Consider the following 16206-nt stretch of genomic DNA (forward strand, 5'->3'; position numbering starts at 1 on the left):
TTCTATCTTTGTTCATTAAGTTTTTGGTCTTTGTAGGTGGGTGAACAGGTAGATTGACTCAGGTCGCATCCAAATTAGGATGATCAGTTTCTCTTCATTACTTTCTTATGGAGGAATGTATCAAACAGTGTACCTTGGAAGTCAGTAGTGCTTTCCACTGTTACTATGCCATTTTGGGTGAAGAAGGGAGGTTCAACAAGTTTTCAGATAATGATAAATTAATGGAGAAGCGTTTTACCATGGTGGTTATAGATGACTAGATTTGGAGTCAGAAGGGGCTACCTCTGACACTTATTAGCTGTGTGACAGTGGACAGGTAGGGCAGCTTTTCTGAGCCCAGGCAGCCCTCTAAAACTATAATTTATCAATGGGCCATGAACCAAGTTGATGGAGGAAGTTCCCACACCAATAGCACAACAGGTTTCTGAAATACTGAATAAATTACTTGGGGTTGCTAATAAAGGGCACAGGCATATTTTTCAAGAAAAACTGCATAGCAGACATAGTTCTGGGTTGGAGAAATAACATGTGAACCAGTGTTGTCCCTTAGGGGTTTCAGAAAAATATGACTCAGAGATTTAATAAGTTCTACCATTAAATTTAGATTTTTGTGTTAGGCCCTTTTCTTGGCAGTTCGTATTAGCATGAGAGACTAGTTCTAATCTTCAGTTAAATACGACATATTAATAGGGAATAGAGAGCTGTCTTTTGAGTCAGGAAGACCTGGGGTCAAATTCTACCATTGACATATTCTAGCTGTGTGACCCTGGGAAAGTCACTTAACTTCTTAATGCCTCAGGCAGCTCTTTAAGACAAGTTGTAGTAGAGTGGAGGTTCAAATGGGGCAGCTAGGTGGTGTAGTAGATAGAGTACTAGCCCTGGAGTCAGGAAAATGAGAGTTCAGATCTGGCCTCAGATACTTATTAGTTGTGTAACCCCTGTTTGCCTCAATTTCTTCATCTGTAAAATGAACTGGAGAAGGAAATGACAGTATCTTTGCCAAGAATCACAGAGTCTGAAATCACTAAACAACAGCAATTGGAGGATCAAATGAGCTAATTAATATAAGAAAAGCTCTTTGCTATAAATCGATTTATGTATGAAATGCTGTTATCACACTGATAAAATCACAGGCCCACACAAAAATAAATAAAAAACAAAAACTGGTGCCTTCTACTGGCAAGTCAGAGCTGAGAAGGACCTCAGGAGATGATCTGGTCCGTTCCTGCCTGTGTCTTAAAGTGTGCTGAGGCGGGGTGGGGATGGAGAACTTGGGGTCTGAAGACATTTTGTGATATTTCAGGGAGACTTTTTTATATACTCATCTGAACAAATCACAAACTGGGGTTTAGGGTTCAATTAACTTTGAGTGTAGAATTATATCGTCCGTAGCCTGATGGAGCAACTTTCGACTTTTTTGAATAAAAAAGGGTTCCTTTTCATTCCTTTGTACCTTGAAATACTTTGACTCCAAATTGAGGCTTGATGGAAACTAATTCTTTATTTTACATGCATCTATGTTGCAGAAAGAAGATGTAGTAGTGACTCTGTACCTGCCACCGCCCCTAAAAGCGATGAAGAGAATGATCAGATCTGCTTGTACCACATTAGGAAGGCTTGTAGCTTTAAAGGTAAGGTGCTGACACTTTGCCGTCTCCTGTATTAGCACAGCCAGGACGCTGCCCCTTGAGTCAAGTGCCTAGTTTTACTCAATTATCTAATCCCAGAATTCTTCTTTGTGAGATCCTTACCAGGCCTCAAGTCAACTGTTGTAGTAAGTAGAATCCTAGAATGTTAGTGCAAGGAGGGACTTTAAATGTGATCTTTTCCAACCCCCTCATTTAACAGGGAAAGAAAACAAAAAGTGAAGTAATTTGCCCAGGGTCACAGGTAGTTGTGAGGCCAATATTAGGACCTAGGCCTCGTGAGGTCCAGTGCAAGACACTTTCTGCTAATCCTGAGGCTCTCCAACCAGTCCTTCTCTTGGGGCCATGGGCTCAGGGCTGGCGGCTACCTTAGTAGTATTTCAGACATGTGTGGATTGGCCCAGGATTATCACTAACATGGGGAAAAGTATTCCAGGCTCCAAACACCTGACTTAGGAAGGGATTTTGGGAGGAGATCCTGTGGGAGGTGGGGACTGCCATATTGCCATGGACAGTGCTGTGTGGAAGGAGGGGCAAGATTCTTTATTTGAAGGTTCTGCAGAACACAAAGTCAGCCTTGGTAATTTCGTCTATAAAATGGCAGGGTTGGATTATTGGATGCCCCATCCCCTCAGTGTCTGCCCCAGCTCTAGCTCTCTGATTCTCTGGCTGAAGCCCTGGTTTATTCCTTCCTCAACAGTGAGTCATCAGCCAGATCACTTTCAGGAAGCTGTTTACAATGCAGGAAGTTTCTTTATTACAGTGTAAAGACTCTAAGTTCAGACCCCCTGCAGGCTGGCACATTTATAAGTGCACAGTCTGGCTCAGAGCTCATGCCCATCCAGCTCATAGACATCCTCTGTCCCCAGTGTCTACCCCTGGTGTCCAGGATTTGAAAATAAGGCATGAAATATATGACTAAATGGCACTCAGAGCAGTATTGTTTGAGAGAAGGGGGAGATGATTGGAGGCTGGTGTCCTGTCCTACAGGAAGGAAGATGATGCCTGGGCAGCCAGTTTCAACAGAATGTGTGCTTTGAGATTATTCTTCTGGATCTAGGATGTCTCAGCCACACAGGACTCATCTGCTGCTCCTTTCTACTGGTGGCCTGTGTAAATGAAGCAAAGCACCTCCTGGGGCCTGAGCTCATGTTCTAGGCGTTATTGGCAAGGTGGTCTGAGCAGCATGACCTGTCTTGGCACTGTCTTCGAAGCTTCACTGCTGGAGTCTTAGCTTTACTTCGTTGTTGGTGTTCGGTCTCCTAGTTGTGACTCTGTGGCCCATTGCACACCAATACAGATCTTGGGGTTTCTCTTGGCAAAGATGCTGGAGTGGTTTTTAGCCTTAGGCGGTATTGCATAAATCAGGTTACACCTGTACTGTGTTTTTCATTGTTTATTTAGGCCACACTGTATGGAATTACCATTTTGATTTTGCTTCTTTTTTTGTTTTAGATAAGTGTTTTAAAGTCCACTTTCATTTGCCATATAGATGGCAGTTTCTTGATGGGAAAACTTGGAAGGATTTGGAAGAAGTGGAAGAGATTGAAAAGGCATACTGTGACCCCAGTAAAAGCTGGTATGAAATGTTATTTATTTCTGCCCTGTGCCCAGGCTGTTTGGGGGGAATTTGGGAAGCTATTAAGTTCCATATTATTTAATTTGCCTATAAGGATGTGGAAGCATGGTAAATAGCAGTCTTCAGGGGCAGCTAGGTGGCACATTCGAATCCTGCCTCAGACACATAACACTTAATAGCTGTGTGATTCTGGGCAAGTCACTTAGCCCCAATTGCCTCACCAAAAACAAACAAACAAAATACCAGTCTTTGGTAGTGTGTTTTTTTGCCCTGTCTCCTGCACTTCTCCCAGCTGTGGGGAGCTGGTGGAGGGTGTGGAGAGAGAAGTAAATAATTATGTAAATATTTACCGAATAGGAACACCATTAAAGGATTAGTTGGTGAAGTTGATTGAGTTGTTAGCATGATACTGTTTTGTGCTCCTGGATTTGGAGAGAGGATTTGGGTTCCAATCCAAGCTCCATCACTCACTAGCTACACTTTCTAGTCCCACAGAGTGCTTAACCGAAGTGGTTGCTTAATCACCCTATGACTTTGGTCATCTGGAAAATGAGGAAGTTGGACAGATGAGCCCTGAGGTCCCTTTAGGCCTTAGATCACGAGGGTATATAAAGTGGGAAGCTACCTGGTTCTTCTGGTGAGCTTTGGTTTGAAACTCGGTTTGAAGTGAATTCCTAGACAGACCTGTATCCCAATGCAAGCATGAAAACACATTCCGGATAAGTCTTCCTGACTTTGGTCCCGACACTCTATGCACTATGGTGCCACTTAGTTGTGGAATGTTTACCCACTTGCTTTCTTTCACAGTTTTCTTACTAAGGTTGCATGGAGCCCTGGGATTGCCTCCGTAAACTTTGATAACATGACTTGTGCCCATTACAAAGCTCGGCGTCTCTCCACAGCTTCTTCCGTTGTCAGGCCTCCACACTTCATCCTCACGACTGAGTGGCTTTGGTATTGGAAAAATGATCGTGATTTGTGGCAGGAGTATGGCCTAAAGGTAAGGGAGGGGCTCACTTGGGCAACACATGGATTAAAATCCCCGGCACCATGCATCATTCCTTAGTTCTGCCTGGATGACCTATATTCATCTGTCTTAGAATTAGTTTCTTCATCAGTAAAACGAGGGACTTGGATTAGCTGGCCTTGAAAATCCCTTCCAGCTCAAGCCTATGACTCTGTAAGTGATGTGGAACAAGACTAAATAGTCCTTTTGGTGAGCTGAGAGTGATCAATCATCTGAAAAATGGAGGTCAAATGCGGTTTTGATGAAAAAGCTTGCTCATTTCAAGCAGTATTTGGTCCAGTAAAATTCCAACGCAACTGAGGAATTTGGAGCTCAATCTAGTGAGACTTAATCTTTACATGTAAGATCCAAATCCACTTGAATAAGAGGAAATTGTAACTCAGTGAGTGTCTTTTCCGTTCTTTGTGTTAAATGAGGTGGAAAGAAGTCTTTGCTTCCATTCCAACAAACAACTCTTGGTTTGGTTGTGGGCAGATCAAACAGTACAGTGTGTAGCCACCCATTTATCTGATGAGGAAACTGAGACTCTGGAGAGATGGAGTGACTTGCCCTTGGTCACATCACTATTAATGTCACAGGTAGGATTTTAACTCAAGTTTTTCTGACTTCAAGTCTACCATGCTTTTGATACTTCTCTGTATCCAAAAGGAGGGGTCTTTTAGACAAATAGAATATGGGTGATTGGTCAAGGGAGTTGATAACTGGAACCCCAATAATAATGAGCTCTCCAAGGAGATATAGAAGGAAGGTCAGAAAGGTAGGGAGAAGTGAAATCAGTCAGTAAACTTCACAAGACAGCCTCATTGGTTATGCCAGTCGTTCAGCCATCAGTGATGTCAGCAAAGCAACAACAGTGAACAAATGTTTGTTGACTGCAAAAGCATTGTTAATGCTTTAAAAGAATTTGAGAGTTGCCCGTTTTAATAAAGAGGTCTATCTGTTCTTGTCTTCTTGACCTCATCTTCTCTTATTCAGCAGAAATCATACTTTGTAACCCACAAGATGTATAGTTCTTATATTTCTATTTTCCAAAGGAATTTAGCAACTGGTCCAATCACCTTTTCCTCAATGGATTTCTAACACATATTTCCACCCCCCATCCTTCTACCCCAACCCGCCCCTGTGCCAACTCCTCCAGCCTTCTGGTCACACCTCTCTCCCTTCTGGCTCTATTCATTTTCCTAGGCTGGACTCTCTAATCCCACCCCACCCTACCCAGATCCTATAGTTGAACTGGCAGGACCTGCACTTAGCTCTGACTGCCAGTTCTGGAGCTGCTGGGCTCATCAGTCAGCTTATTAGAGCCTTCAGCAGGGCCAACGATTCCCCATCCCTGGCCTAAAGTCTTGTGTTTGCAGAATCTACAGATGGTCATCAGCTTTATTGGGGGTTTGTCTCGTGCTGTAAGAAATGGTCCTTTTGTGGTTCTAACTTGACAGGGTGCTGAACGCCATGCAGCTGATGTTAGCAGCAGTGACGTGGAGAAGGCCTACTTGAGCCAGGAGTCACCTATCTTTCAGTTCTCAGTTGGAAAGCACAACTATGAGTTGAATTTCAAAGGTATTTCCCAAGGATGTTCATTTGACAATCTGGTGTTAATATGATACTTCTTATTCCATGTGCTGGCTTGATAGACCCAGCCATGCTGACAGGGTGCTAGAAGTGCTTTTGAGAGACCCATTGGAGCAGACGTGTTTATCGAAGGCTATACAGACAGGCTCAGGTGGAAATCAGCAGCCCTGCAGTTTATTCCACAATCCAGCCCTGAAGTGGCAGTCCCAGTCAACATAGCCAACCTGAGTCTGAATTCCCTGCACTCTGAGATATGCTGCTGGCCTCATGGATGTCAAATATGCATGCAGGACACTGTCCCATAATGAAGTGGCCTCCAGCCCCCATAAAGCAGAGGCTTTTATACCACAAAGTAGAGCTAGATGGAAAAGTATTCTGACCTTATGACTTCTCTCCTGTGTTATCAAAGGCACCTCAGGGACAGGTTGGGGGCAAGAAAGACTTACAGCAAAAGGGATTTTTGGTAGTGGTCTCTAGGGAGTAAGGATGAATGATTGATAAGTACCCACCACACTATAAGTACTGATCTTCTGCAGCTCTCTATAATTTTATTTCATTAAAAAAATGGTCACCAATTCTTATTAACCTTTCCCTAACTTAATTCAGGAAGTCAGTTGTCAGCATGTAGTTAAAAGCTAATTTTGTTGTTTTTTAGCCATGACTCAGAAAAGCTTACACTATGGCACTGTCAGAAATGTTTGTCGGAGACCGAAATATGTCTCTCCTGAGAATGTGAAGACGAAGCAGACTCGGTAAGCTGTACTTGAATGATTTGTCCCTTGGTGCAGATCTGTTATGGCTCAAATCCAAACTTTGGTTGATACTGAGATTAACCAGAAATGTCTGGCCAACATCAAACTTTATTGTCCTTATTTAGCTCCAGCAAAATATGCAGCACCTATCAGTATAATTAAACATAAATAATGTATCACTCATACATATTTTACTGTTTTTCAAGTGTATGTAGATGTTATGATTAAAGATAAAAATTCATTTAAAAGCATAACTGAATTCACAGTAGCTATTTTTGTGATTATATTTTTTTGGTGAATGGTTAGTACTGTTCTATATAGGATCCAGCATTTTTTTTAAACCTTATAAATGGGTTCTCATACTGCAGAAAAGGTTGGGAGCCATCTTCAAGCCAAATGATCTGAATGGAGGAAGGCAACCCAGCTCTCATACCCTCACTTTATTTATTTTTTTTCACCATATGAATCATTTATTGAATAAATACATGCACCATCATGTAAATTACTTAAGCAAAAAAGGATAACCTATAATAAAAAAAGTCCCTCTTCACTGATTTCCAATTTTACAGATTCCTGCAACTCTGAAATAGAAGGAATTGTGACAAAAAGAACAACTTTATTTATGAGTGAATTATAAGTGAACATATTTTTTAAAAAAAATTTTTAGGCAGTTGGGGTTAAGTGACTTGCCCAGGGTCACGCAGCTAGTTAAGTGTCAAGTGTTTGGTCTGAGGTTGGATTTGAACTCAGGTCCTCCTGACTTCAGGCTAGTGCTCTATCCACTGTGCCACCTAGCTGCCCCTAGTCCAGATTACAAGTGCTACCCACACTGAATCACATTTGGAGTACACTTTCACTTATTTTTTTTAAAATTTATTTTTTAAAGCCTTTCTCACAAAAATGAGAATTTTTATAGAAATTTCATAGCATAAAATATAAATGGTGATATGTACAGCAAAAGAATTTTTTTTCCTTTAATTATTTTGAAACATTGAAAACAATAATGCTTTTGCACTTTATACTTTAAGGCACAGGATATACAATCCACATGTACAAACTAACCAGAATTGCTGTCTGAAACTCATTTAAGTAGATTTTTTTTTCCTGTTTGGCTCAAAATGAAAAATGTTAAGTCCTCTACTCACTTAGCACATGTATCAAAAATTAAAAACCAATACAAACTGAATTTTTCCATTATTAAGAATATAGTTCTAATAATCTAGTCTTCGTGATCATCCCATAATCTGATCTTTCAAGTACTTCATACTAGATCACCCCCTTTTTGTTCCTAATCTTACCATTGTTTTTATGATGCTATAACATCCACCTTGAGCTGTCATCTTTTCTTTTAAAAAACTAGGGACAGGTACTGGAATTCTCATGCTCTACAGATAAAGGTCGTACCCCCACTTTAATAAAAATAATTAAAAAATAACACTAGGAAGAATAATATTCAAGAAGTCAAGTTAGCAACTCTAGCAAATGGTGTCTTCCACCCCAGAACTGCATGAAAGCTTTGGGTTCTTCAAAGGCTTGACCCCCCTTCAGCCAGGAGGTCCTAAGTCCCATTTGGCTGTGATAATGCTGCTTAATTTCACTACATCATCTCTCAGTTATCCACTTGGGGATTATCTGGGGGCAAGTTTTAAATCCTTGTCAGGTTTCTTCACCACAGTCTCACATGCATGTTGATACAACTCATTCTTTCTGTTGGTATGTGTCTAGGGAATACCAAGTAGTTATCATGTCAACCCAAATCAGACATAATTAGGAAAGTAGATTTATTAGAAAAAAAAATGCATCCTAAAGCCAAATAAGAATGTAGGAATTGTAAGATTGTAAGAATATTTGCTATTTTGAATCTTCTGTATCACTAATATTTAGTGGAAAAATTAGGTGTTAATCTAATTACTATGCTAATGACTAATTATTATTGTTTTTAGTCTTCCTAGCCTACTTAAGATGAGATAGGATGAGGAATCAACCAGTGAGACAAGGAAGGATAGAAGTGATAGGGGTCCATATGCATTTTGAGTGAGTAGTAATAGTATTGATATTTCCTGAGATATTTGCCTGAGATACTGAAAATGTGAAAATGTTTTTTATTTTCTGTTATGTTCAGTGGTGACATATCAGAGGCCCCAAGGGATATTCCATCTCATTGGGATATGTCTGCATTGCCGGACCTGGGATTTAAGGTATGGAACTTGAACTGCTGATAATCTTAGAATTTAGGAGCCTGAAAGGACCTTAAAGATTACCTAGTCCAGCCCTTCATTTTTCACATGAGAAAACTTAGGCCCAAAGTGTTATTGTTTGGTTGTTTCAGTTGTATCCAACACTTTGTGGCCCCATTTGGGATTTTCTTGGCAAAGATATTGAGGATATTCCTCATCTTTACAGATAAGGAACCGAGGGAAACAGGTTTAAGTGCTTTGCCCATGGTTGCACAAGCTGGTAAGTGTCTGAGGCTGCATTTGAACTCATGAAGATGAATCTTCCTGATTCCAAGCCCAGTGCTTTATTCACTGTGACACCTAGCTGCCCAAGCCCAGAATAGTGGTGACTTCACCAGGGCCACAAAGCTATTTAGGGAAAAGGCTGGGACTTGAATCTAGATCTTCTCACTTGACTGTCTGGTTCCTACATCATGCTGACCAGGATGAATGTCATTCTTTATAAACGGATTGGTAGCTTGGTATAACGAAAAGAGCGCTGGACTTAGATTTGAGAGACTTGGGGTCATATCCTGTCTCTAACACTTAATTGTTGTATGGACAAGGCACATAGCCTCTCCAACCCTCCCTTTCTTCAGTTTTCAGGGTAATACTTCCCTCATAGAATTGCTCTGAGGATGAAATGAAAATGCATGTAAAGAAAAGTGCTATGTAAATGTCAGTTATTATTGTAGGATTTAGTATTGGAAAAAAACCTTAGGGGTCATCTGGTCATTTGGTCTTAGCCCCATCCTCTGTTTGACAGAAGAGAAAACTCAGGGCCGTATAAAGATGAGGTGACCTGCCCATGGTAGCAGGAAGCAGAGCTGAGATTGAAACCCAGGCCTTTTGCTGCTAAAACTAGTGAGATTAAAGTGACCAGGTCTCAGATACATCAGTGAAGGACCCAGTGGTGAACAGGGTGATGGTTGTGTGCACTGCTGGAGGGGAAGAAGTGTTTAGAGACGGTTTTAGAGGGGTGGAGACTTGGGAGACTAGCTGAGGTGGATGGATCCAGAGAGGAAATTGGTGAAACCAGTTAAGAAAGGGGAGACTATTAACTGTGAAAATCCCCTGGAAAGTAGAAAATAAAGGATGAAGCCACTATGTTTTGTCCACAAAACAAGTCATATTGTCCAAAAAAGAAAAACCAAGGCAAAAAACCAGATAGGTTATCAGGAGAAACTGGAACTTGAAATAGAGGGAGTGATGTGTGTGCATGTGTGTGCATTGGGGGAGGGGATTGAGGTGGGGGGAGGGTACACACAGCCTTCAATAAGAATCTAATTAACCGGATTCCTTTTCCCTTTTTTCCTTCCTGTTTGTTTTTGTTCTCTTCTTGCTACATCAGTCAGTTCTTACCTGTGTTTGTTCTTTTTGTTAAAAAAAAAAAGATATGGAACCTCCATGTCCTTCACGTGTTTTTATATATCTATATATCTATACATATATATTGATTTTAAAAATTTTGTCTCTTTTAGCGAATCCTGCTATCCCCCTCCTCTGGAGAGTATCTGCAGGTCCAAGAGAAGTTTTGTCGTACAATGCCTAAATACACCATTCATAAGATCGAGAGAATCCAGAACCCAACACTCTGGGAAGTGTATCAGTGGTATGTTTGAGACAGTCAACCGAGAATAACAAAAAGCAGAGCCTGGTGCTAGCTAGGACACAAACTGAGGTCTGTCAGCTCCTGAGCTAGGGTTCTGTCCCCCTCACCACAGGGGCTGTTCAGGTACATGCTTCTTCCCCTAAACGAACTTGTGAACTATTCTTAAGGAGACCAAGGTGACAGAGGACTAATTAAGCCGATCCATGCAACCCATTGCCACTTGCAGAAAAATAAAGTATCCACTGTACTAAGTGTGTCAAGAGCATGCTTCTTCTGTTTAGGATGATACTTTTGTTTATGGTGTATCACAGTCGCTCACATCTTTATAAACACAGTAGTTTCTGTGTGTAGGATATGGTATAAAATATATGGAGAGACACCACTGTAGGGCCAGGGCCATGCTTACCTCCCCATGCTAAGGGGTAACAATGATGGTTTCTGACATACATCCATGTGCAATGGATTTATAGTTTACAGTCATAAATTCTATAATAATTAATCACAAGGAATAAGATGGAGGTGTATTTAGCTACCTATAGTCAAAGGGAAATGGTTTTTTGCCCCATTCCATATTATTGGTGAAAGAGTCAATTTTGCTAAAACCTTCACACTTCCTACAGCTGTTGATTACATTCCCGTATCTTATTGGGCTAACACCAGCAGAAGGAAGCCCTTGTGCAAAGGCCTACCTCTTCTAGACATTTATAGAATGTCTGCTGTACATGGAGAACCAGGAAGGGAGTAAGCATTTATGTGGTACCTACTGCATCCTAGACACGGTGCTAAATGCGTTAACAGATATTATCTCATGTGATCATTTCCTTGAAGAGAGTTTTGTCACCTTGAGCTAGTTCAAGACCGATAATGCTCTGTATTGTGTTCTAGAGAGAAAGTTGGCTTATTGACTACTGGAAACCATAAACAGTCACGAGCTTCTTATCCTTTCCCGTCTTTCCTTGAGAGGGGAAAACACCAGATTTGGGCCTGATGATAGGAGGAAAAACAGACTTCTTTCCTAAGGGCCTTATCTCTTCTGGGATGATAAAGAAACTTGATCTTGAATGGAGTAAGGGATAGAGTTTCTCCTTTATTTCTTATGCCCACCAAATACTGAAGGGGAAAGAGATGATAGCTACCAAAGAGAGTCCGGAGCTGGTCGTTGATGGAAAGCCCATTCTTGTTGTTCAGTCATTTTAAACTCTTAGTGAAAGTCACTTAATGTACCTGAGAATCTCTTTGAGGTTCAAAACATGTTGGTTATTTGGGGACAAGTGTACTCTCTTGGCTTGCTATAAGTCGCTGCACAACCTATATTTGGTTGGAACCACCCACATTGTCTTTTCTTTGCCACAGGCAGAAAGTACAGATGAAGAAGAGTAATGGAGGGCAGGAAGTGGATGAGAGGTTTCTGTTTCATGGCACCAGTCTCGAGTATGTTGATGCCATCTGCCATCAGAATTTTGACTGGAGGATCTCTGGTCTTCATGGTACTAGCTATGGCAAAGGTAACTAGCTGAGATTTAAATTTAAAAAAAAAACCAACTAAAAATTTTCTGAAAACTTGTAAATGCTTAAACATGATAAGAATATGTGATTTTGTTGTGGTAGTACTTATGTGTTAGCATGCTCCTCTGATGCAGGTCACAACTTATCTATAATTTTAGTAGGTGGTCTTCTAGTCTTGTTGGAGCTGAAATTAATCATCAGCTTTGGGTCAGCTGGGTAATGCCCTTCTCTGAACCCTGATTTGACTGGTCCTTAGGTGACAGACATAGAGTATATCACCTGAAGCCTTCTAAGCTTGGTAGGAGCTGCAGATCTTGAATTCCATTAGTGTAGTCTTTAAGAACTCATGGTAGCTCCCATGCCACACTGAAGCTTTGGAGTAAGGTGTTTATGAAGGTTCCTAAAACTCAACTCTGGAAAATTAAGAGAGAAGCCTCGAGGCATTGGCCTAAGGAATGAAAAGAATGTAATTCTTGATTATATGTGGACAGTAATCTGCTTTCAAGTTTGTGAAAAGTGCTTTGCTAACATTAGCTTTTATATACTTGGCATGTACCCCAACGTCCTTCAAAACCCAAATACTTGCCCTTTTCCAGGGGCGAGTTGAGAAGGGGCATTTCTGCTTAGGCCAGTGTTTTGAATCTGTCTGAGGGACAAATTAGACTGTCTTGTGCCTAGAATAATGTACTGAAGAAAGAAGGCACTTAAATGTTGAATCGAAAAGGCAGTCTAACCTGGGATTCAGGGAGGAGTTGAGCAAGAAACAAGACACTTTTCCAACTCCTGGGCCAAGCCTTTCTAGGATGGTAGCTTAATTCCCTTGGCACTGAATTCTTCACACGTCCCACAAATTTATTCACGTGGAAATGAAATACAAACCCCAGCTATGGTTTAGTCAAGCTGTACATTCTTCTGTGGTTTGGGTAGCTCTTTGTAAACCAAGTTCCATTTTGGTAGTCAGGCCTGTCTGACACAGGGCTTCTGGTGAATTCTGTGAACCCAGATTTTCAACTAGCGTGAAGCCAATTAAATCTCTGATTTATGGTCTCTGTATGTTGAGATATGACTTATTGAAGAAAGCCTGCATACTATTTAGTATGGCACAGAATTGTGCAACAGGTAGCATGTTCTCCAAATGTAACTTGAAAATGTTGTTCTTCCGTGTGGGCTGGACAGAAGTTTTTGCAGCAACCTTTGCTGTCATTTCTGGCCCCATCAGAACAAGTCTCAGTCATTTCTTTAGCTAGGGCTATTAGGGGAGGTTATTGCCAATGGCAGACCTTAGGTGTAATCAGAGGAGGAAGAAGAAGGAGAAGAAAAAGAAGTGGGAGGAGAAAGAGAGGTGTAGTTGGAGGGCAGGAGGAAGAACAGAAGAACAGATGGACCATCTCTCATTGCCTCAGATGCCCCTCATGAGATGGAAGTATCGTAACCATCTAGGCCTCTGTGGATTTGCCTTAACACTCAGCCCCCTTTCCAGATTGATGTGTTTCTCTTACAGGAAGCTACTTCGCCCGAGATGCTGCTTATTCCCACCACTATAGCAAGCCTTCCCTGAAATTCCATCCCATGTTCTTGGCCCGGGTTTTGGTGGGAGAGTTTACCAGGGGCAGTTCCTCCTATCTGCGACCTCCTCCCAAAGAAGGTCAGAGCAACATCTTCTACAACAGCTGCGTGAACAGTATGAGCGATCCTTCCATCTTTGTGGTCTTTGAGAAGCACCAGATCTACCCGGAATATCTCATTTGGTACTGAACCTCCCATGGAAAGCTTGATCTATCTGACTCTACTTTCTTGAAATCAGCTAGTTCTAAAATGAAGGTTTGGGGACATGTACATTTCTCTGCTTCTTCTGGCCTCTTCTTTCTTAAAGTGGAGAAAGGGCCTATGCATTGTTTTTGAAAAACATTTTTAAAAAGTTTCAATGTCCTACTTTGCACTGATTTCTTTATATAGGTATATCACTGACTTTTTGCTAAAGGAAGATTTTCCCTCACAGATCTCCCATAGATTGTTTACTTCTTCTTACTATACTGTAACATCAACAACAGAGTAACTGATGAGTACGTGGTGATAACCAAGCCTGTTGTTTTCCTTTTTAACTGCGCCAGGCTTTTATTTGTCTTAGTTAACTATTCTGACATCTGAGTGCTTTACTGGTAAGAGCAGAATTGCACTAATTCTTTAAAAAAATCTTTTTTTGAGATCTTGTATTTTTATATTACCTTCATTTCTGAATCTATCCCTTCCCTGCCTCACAAGCTGTGTCTTGTGACATTAACTAAAAAAGAGCAGCTCAGCAATATTAAACAATATATCGGCTTAGCTTGGCAACATATGCAGTGTTCCTCACCTGTAGCCCCCCACCTCTTCAAAGAAGGCAGTGCTTTCCTTAAAGGCTAGTTTTAGTGTGGTGATATACTAATGACCCAACATTTAGCCCTTTAACATCTGCTATTTGCACTTGCCTTCTCTCTCTGCCTATGCTTTAAATCATGGCTGGTAGGAACTGGAAATGTATCTGCCAAACTTGGCTGCAAACATATGTTTGTGTTCTACTATATCGACTTAAGGCAGAAGCCCATAAATGATTCTTCCATTACTGGGGTTATCAATTGGGATTTTACAAAATTAATTGCTATTCTGTGGTGTAGACTAACCATTTATACCCATTGGCACCCAACTTAGCCACTTTACCTTTAGTCAGTAGTATGAAACGTCATTCAGGCTGGTTAGGAGCAAGTCATATTGTTGAGTGTGAGTTTTATATGTGCGTGAACCTATGTGAATGTATTGCACGAATGAGTATGGAAATAAAAGGAAATTTTTCTCCAAATGGATACTGACTAAAGTTACTGGCTTCTGTTACTCCCACACCTTCAGCGGGGGTGGATGTTCTGTAATACAACAGGCATTTCCTAAGCACTTTCTGTGTAGAGCCACAGAGTTTAGAGATGATGGTGTTATTGGAAGTTTACCATTTGATAAGGAGCTATGACAGATATGTAAATAACTATAATTCGCAATAATAGGTGATGAGTCCATTAGAAGGTTATAAAACTTGGTATTTGCTACATGAGGTCTGGGGATAGGGAAGGTTATCACTAATTTGGGGCTCAGGAAAAGGCTAATATTGAGATGGTGATGTTTGATTTGGTCTTTAAAGCCCAGGTGAGAATTCATCTGACAGAGATGGGGAGAGGAGATGTTCCAGTGCTAAAGAGAGAGCAGCTTGAGTAAAGTCATAGTAGGAGAGGGACGTGTTTGAGAGATAGAAAGAAATCCATTTCAGCTGAATCACAGGGTTCATAAGTATAGGGGCTGGACCTCTGATTTCATTGCTATAGGGAACTCCCAAATGAGGAAATTCTCTCTACCAATGTAGCTAACACCTTCTCTGTAATTTATAATCTTAGAGACATAGTCACCTAGAGTAGTTGTGTCAAACTCAAATAGAAACAAAGATGAGAGGGCAGGGAGATGTATATTGACTTAGAAAACCACATACTAACATTATCTGTGTTGTATTATATTTAGATTTATTTTGCTAAATATTTCCCAATTACATTTTAATCTGGTTCCGGCCATACTGGGTGTATAGCTGGCAAGGGCAGAGTATTTAATACTGCTGGTTTAGAGTGCTGAGAGGTTAAGTGATTTGCCCAGAAGCACACAGCTGGTCAGTGTCAGAGGTAGGATGTGAACCCAGGTCTTCCTGGGCTCCAAGGTCTGCCATGCTGTTTTCCTTCTCTGGGTGTATGGGGGAGGGAATAACACAAGCGAAAGGTTGGAGTGGTAGGATAGCATCAGCGCCACTGATCCACATAGTAAATTAACTTAAAATGTAATGTTTTATTGTATCCCTAATTGTATTTTAATCTGGTTCTGACTATACTGGGGAGTATTGTGGGCCACAGGCCCCATGGTTGACAACTGTGGCATAAGGGATACTTCAGTTAGCAAAGGATTTTGAATTTTGCTTGCTAGGTGTACTCACTGAAGATTTTTGAGCTGAAGCATGATGTGATCACATTTATATATATTATAAAAAATGTATATCCAGTTCCACATTCCTTCCCTCCCCCCACTCCTCCCCCACCCATTGAGAAGTGAGAAATGCGATACCATCATACATATAAAGTCATACAAAATGTATTTCCACGTTAGTCAAGCACAGTTATACATTAAAGAAAGAGGACTTGGATAATTTTGTTATATATTTGAAAGAAATAGCAAGTTCTACATAGTAGATTTGCAGTTTCATGTAAAATCCTCTTTTTTAATTGTACTATGTTA

General features: G+C 40.9%; 1 protein-coding gene across 2 annotated transcripts in view; it reads left to right on the forward strand.

Annotated features, from left to right (window-relative positions):
* The window catches only part of PARP12 (poly(ADP-ribose) polymerase family member 12), a 29696-nt gene extending 14946 nt beyond the window's left edge, over positions 1-14750 (forward strand). Inside the window, exons 4-13 of one of the 2 annotated variants that reach the window (XM_020998015.1) lie at positions 1527-1631; positions 3102-3225; positions 4033-4225; positions 4669-4830; positions 5692-5812; positions 6480-6576; positions 8699-8774; positions 10274-10404; positions 11758-11909; positions 13412-14750. In XM_020998015.1, the coding sequence (XP_020853674.1) occupies positions 1527-1631; positions 3102-3225; positions 4033-4225; positions 4669-4830; positions 5692-5812; positions 6480-6576; positions 8699-8774; positions 10274-10404; positions 11758-11909; positions 13412-13665 (1415 nt within the window). In that variant the 3' untranslated portion in view covers positions 13666-14750. The remainder of the gene's footprint in view (positions 1-1526; positions 1632-3101; positions 3226-4032; positions 4226-4668; positions 4831-5691; positions 5813-6479; positions 6577-8698; positions 8775-10273; positions 10405-11757; positions 11910-13411) is intronic. The other variant, XM_020998016.1, reaches the window with a different exon arrangement.
* Positions 14751-16206: the final 1456 nt, after the last annotated feature.

This window comes from Phascolarctos cinereus, unplaced genomic scaffold (assembly GCF_003287225.1).
Source record: "Phascolarctos cinereus isolate Bilbo 61053 unplaced genomic scaffold, phaCin_HiC Scaffold_1;HRSCAF=81, whole genome shotgun sequence".
Lineage (NCBI taxonomy): Eukaryota > Metazoa > Chordata > Mammalia > Diprotodontia > Phascolarctidae > Phascolarctos > Phascolarctos cinereus.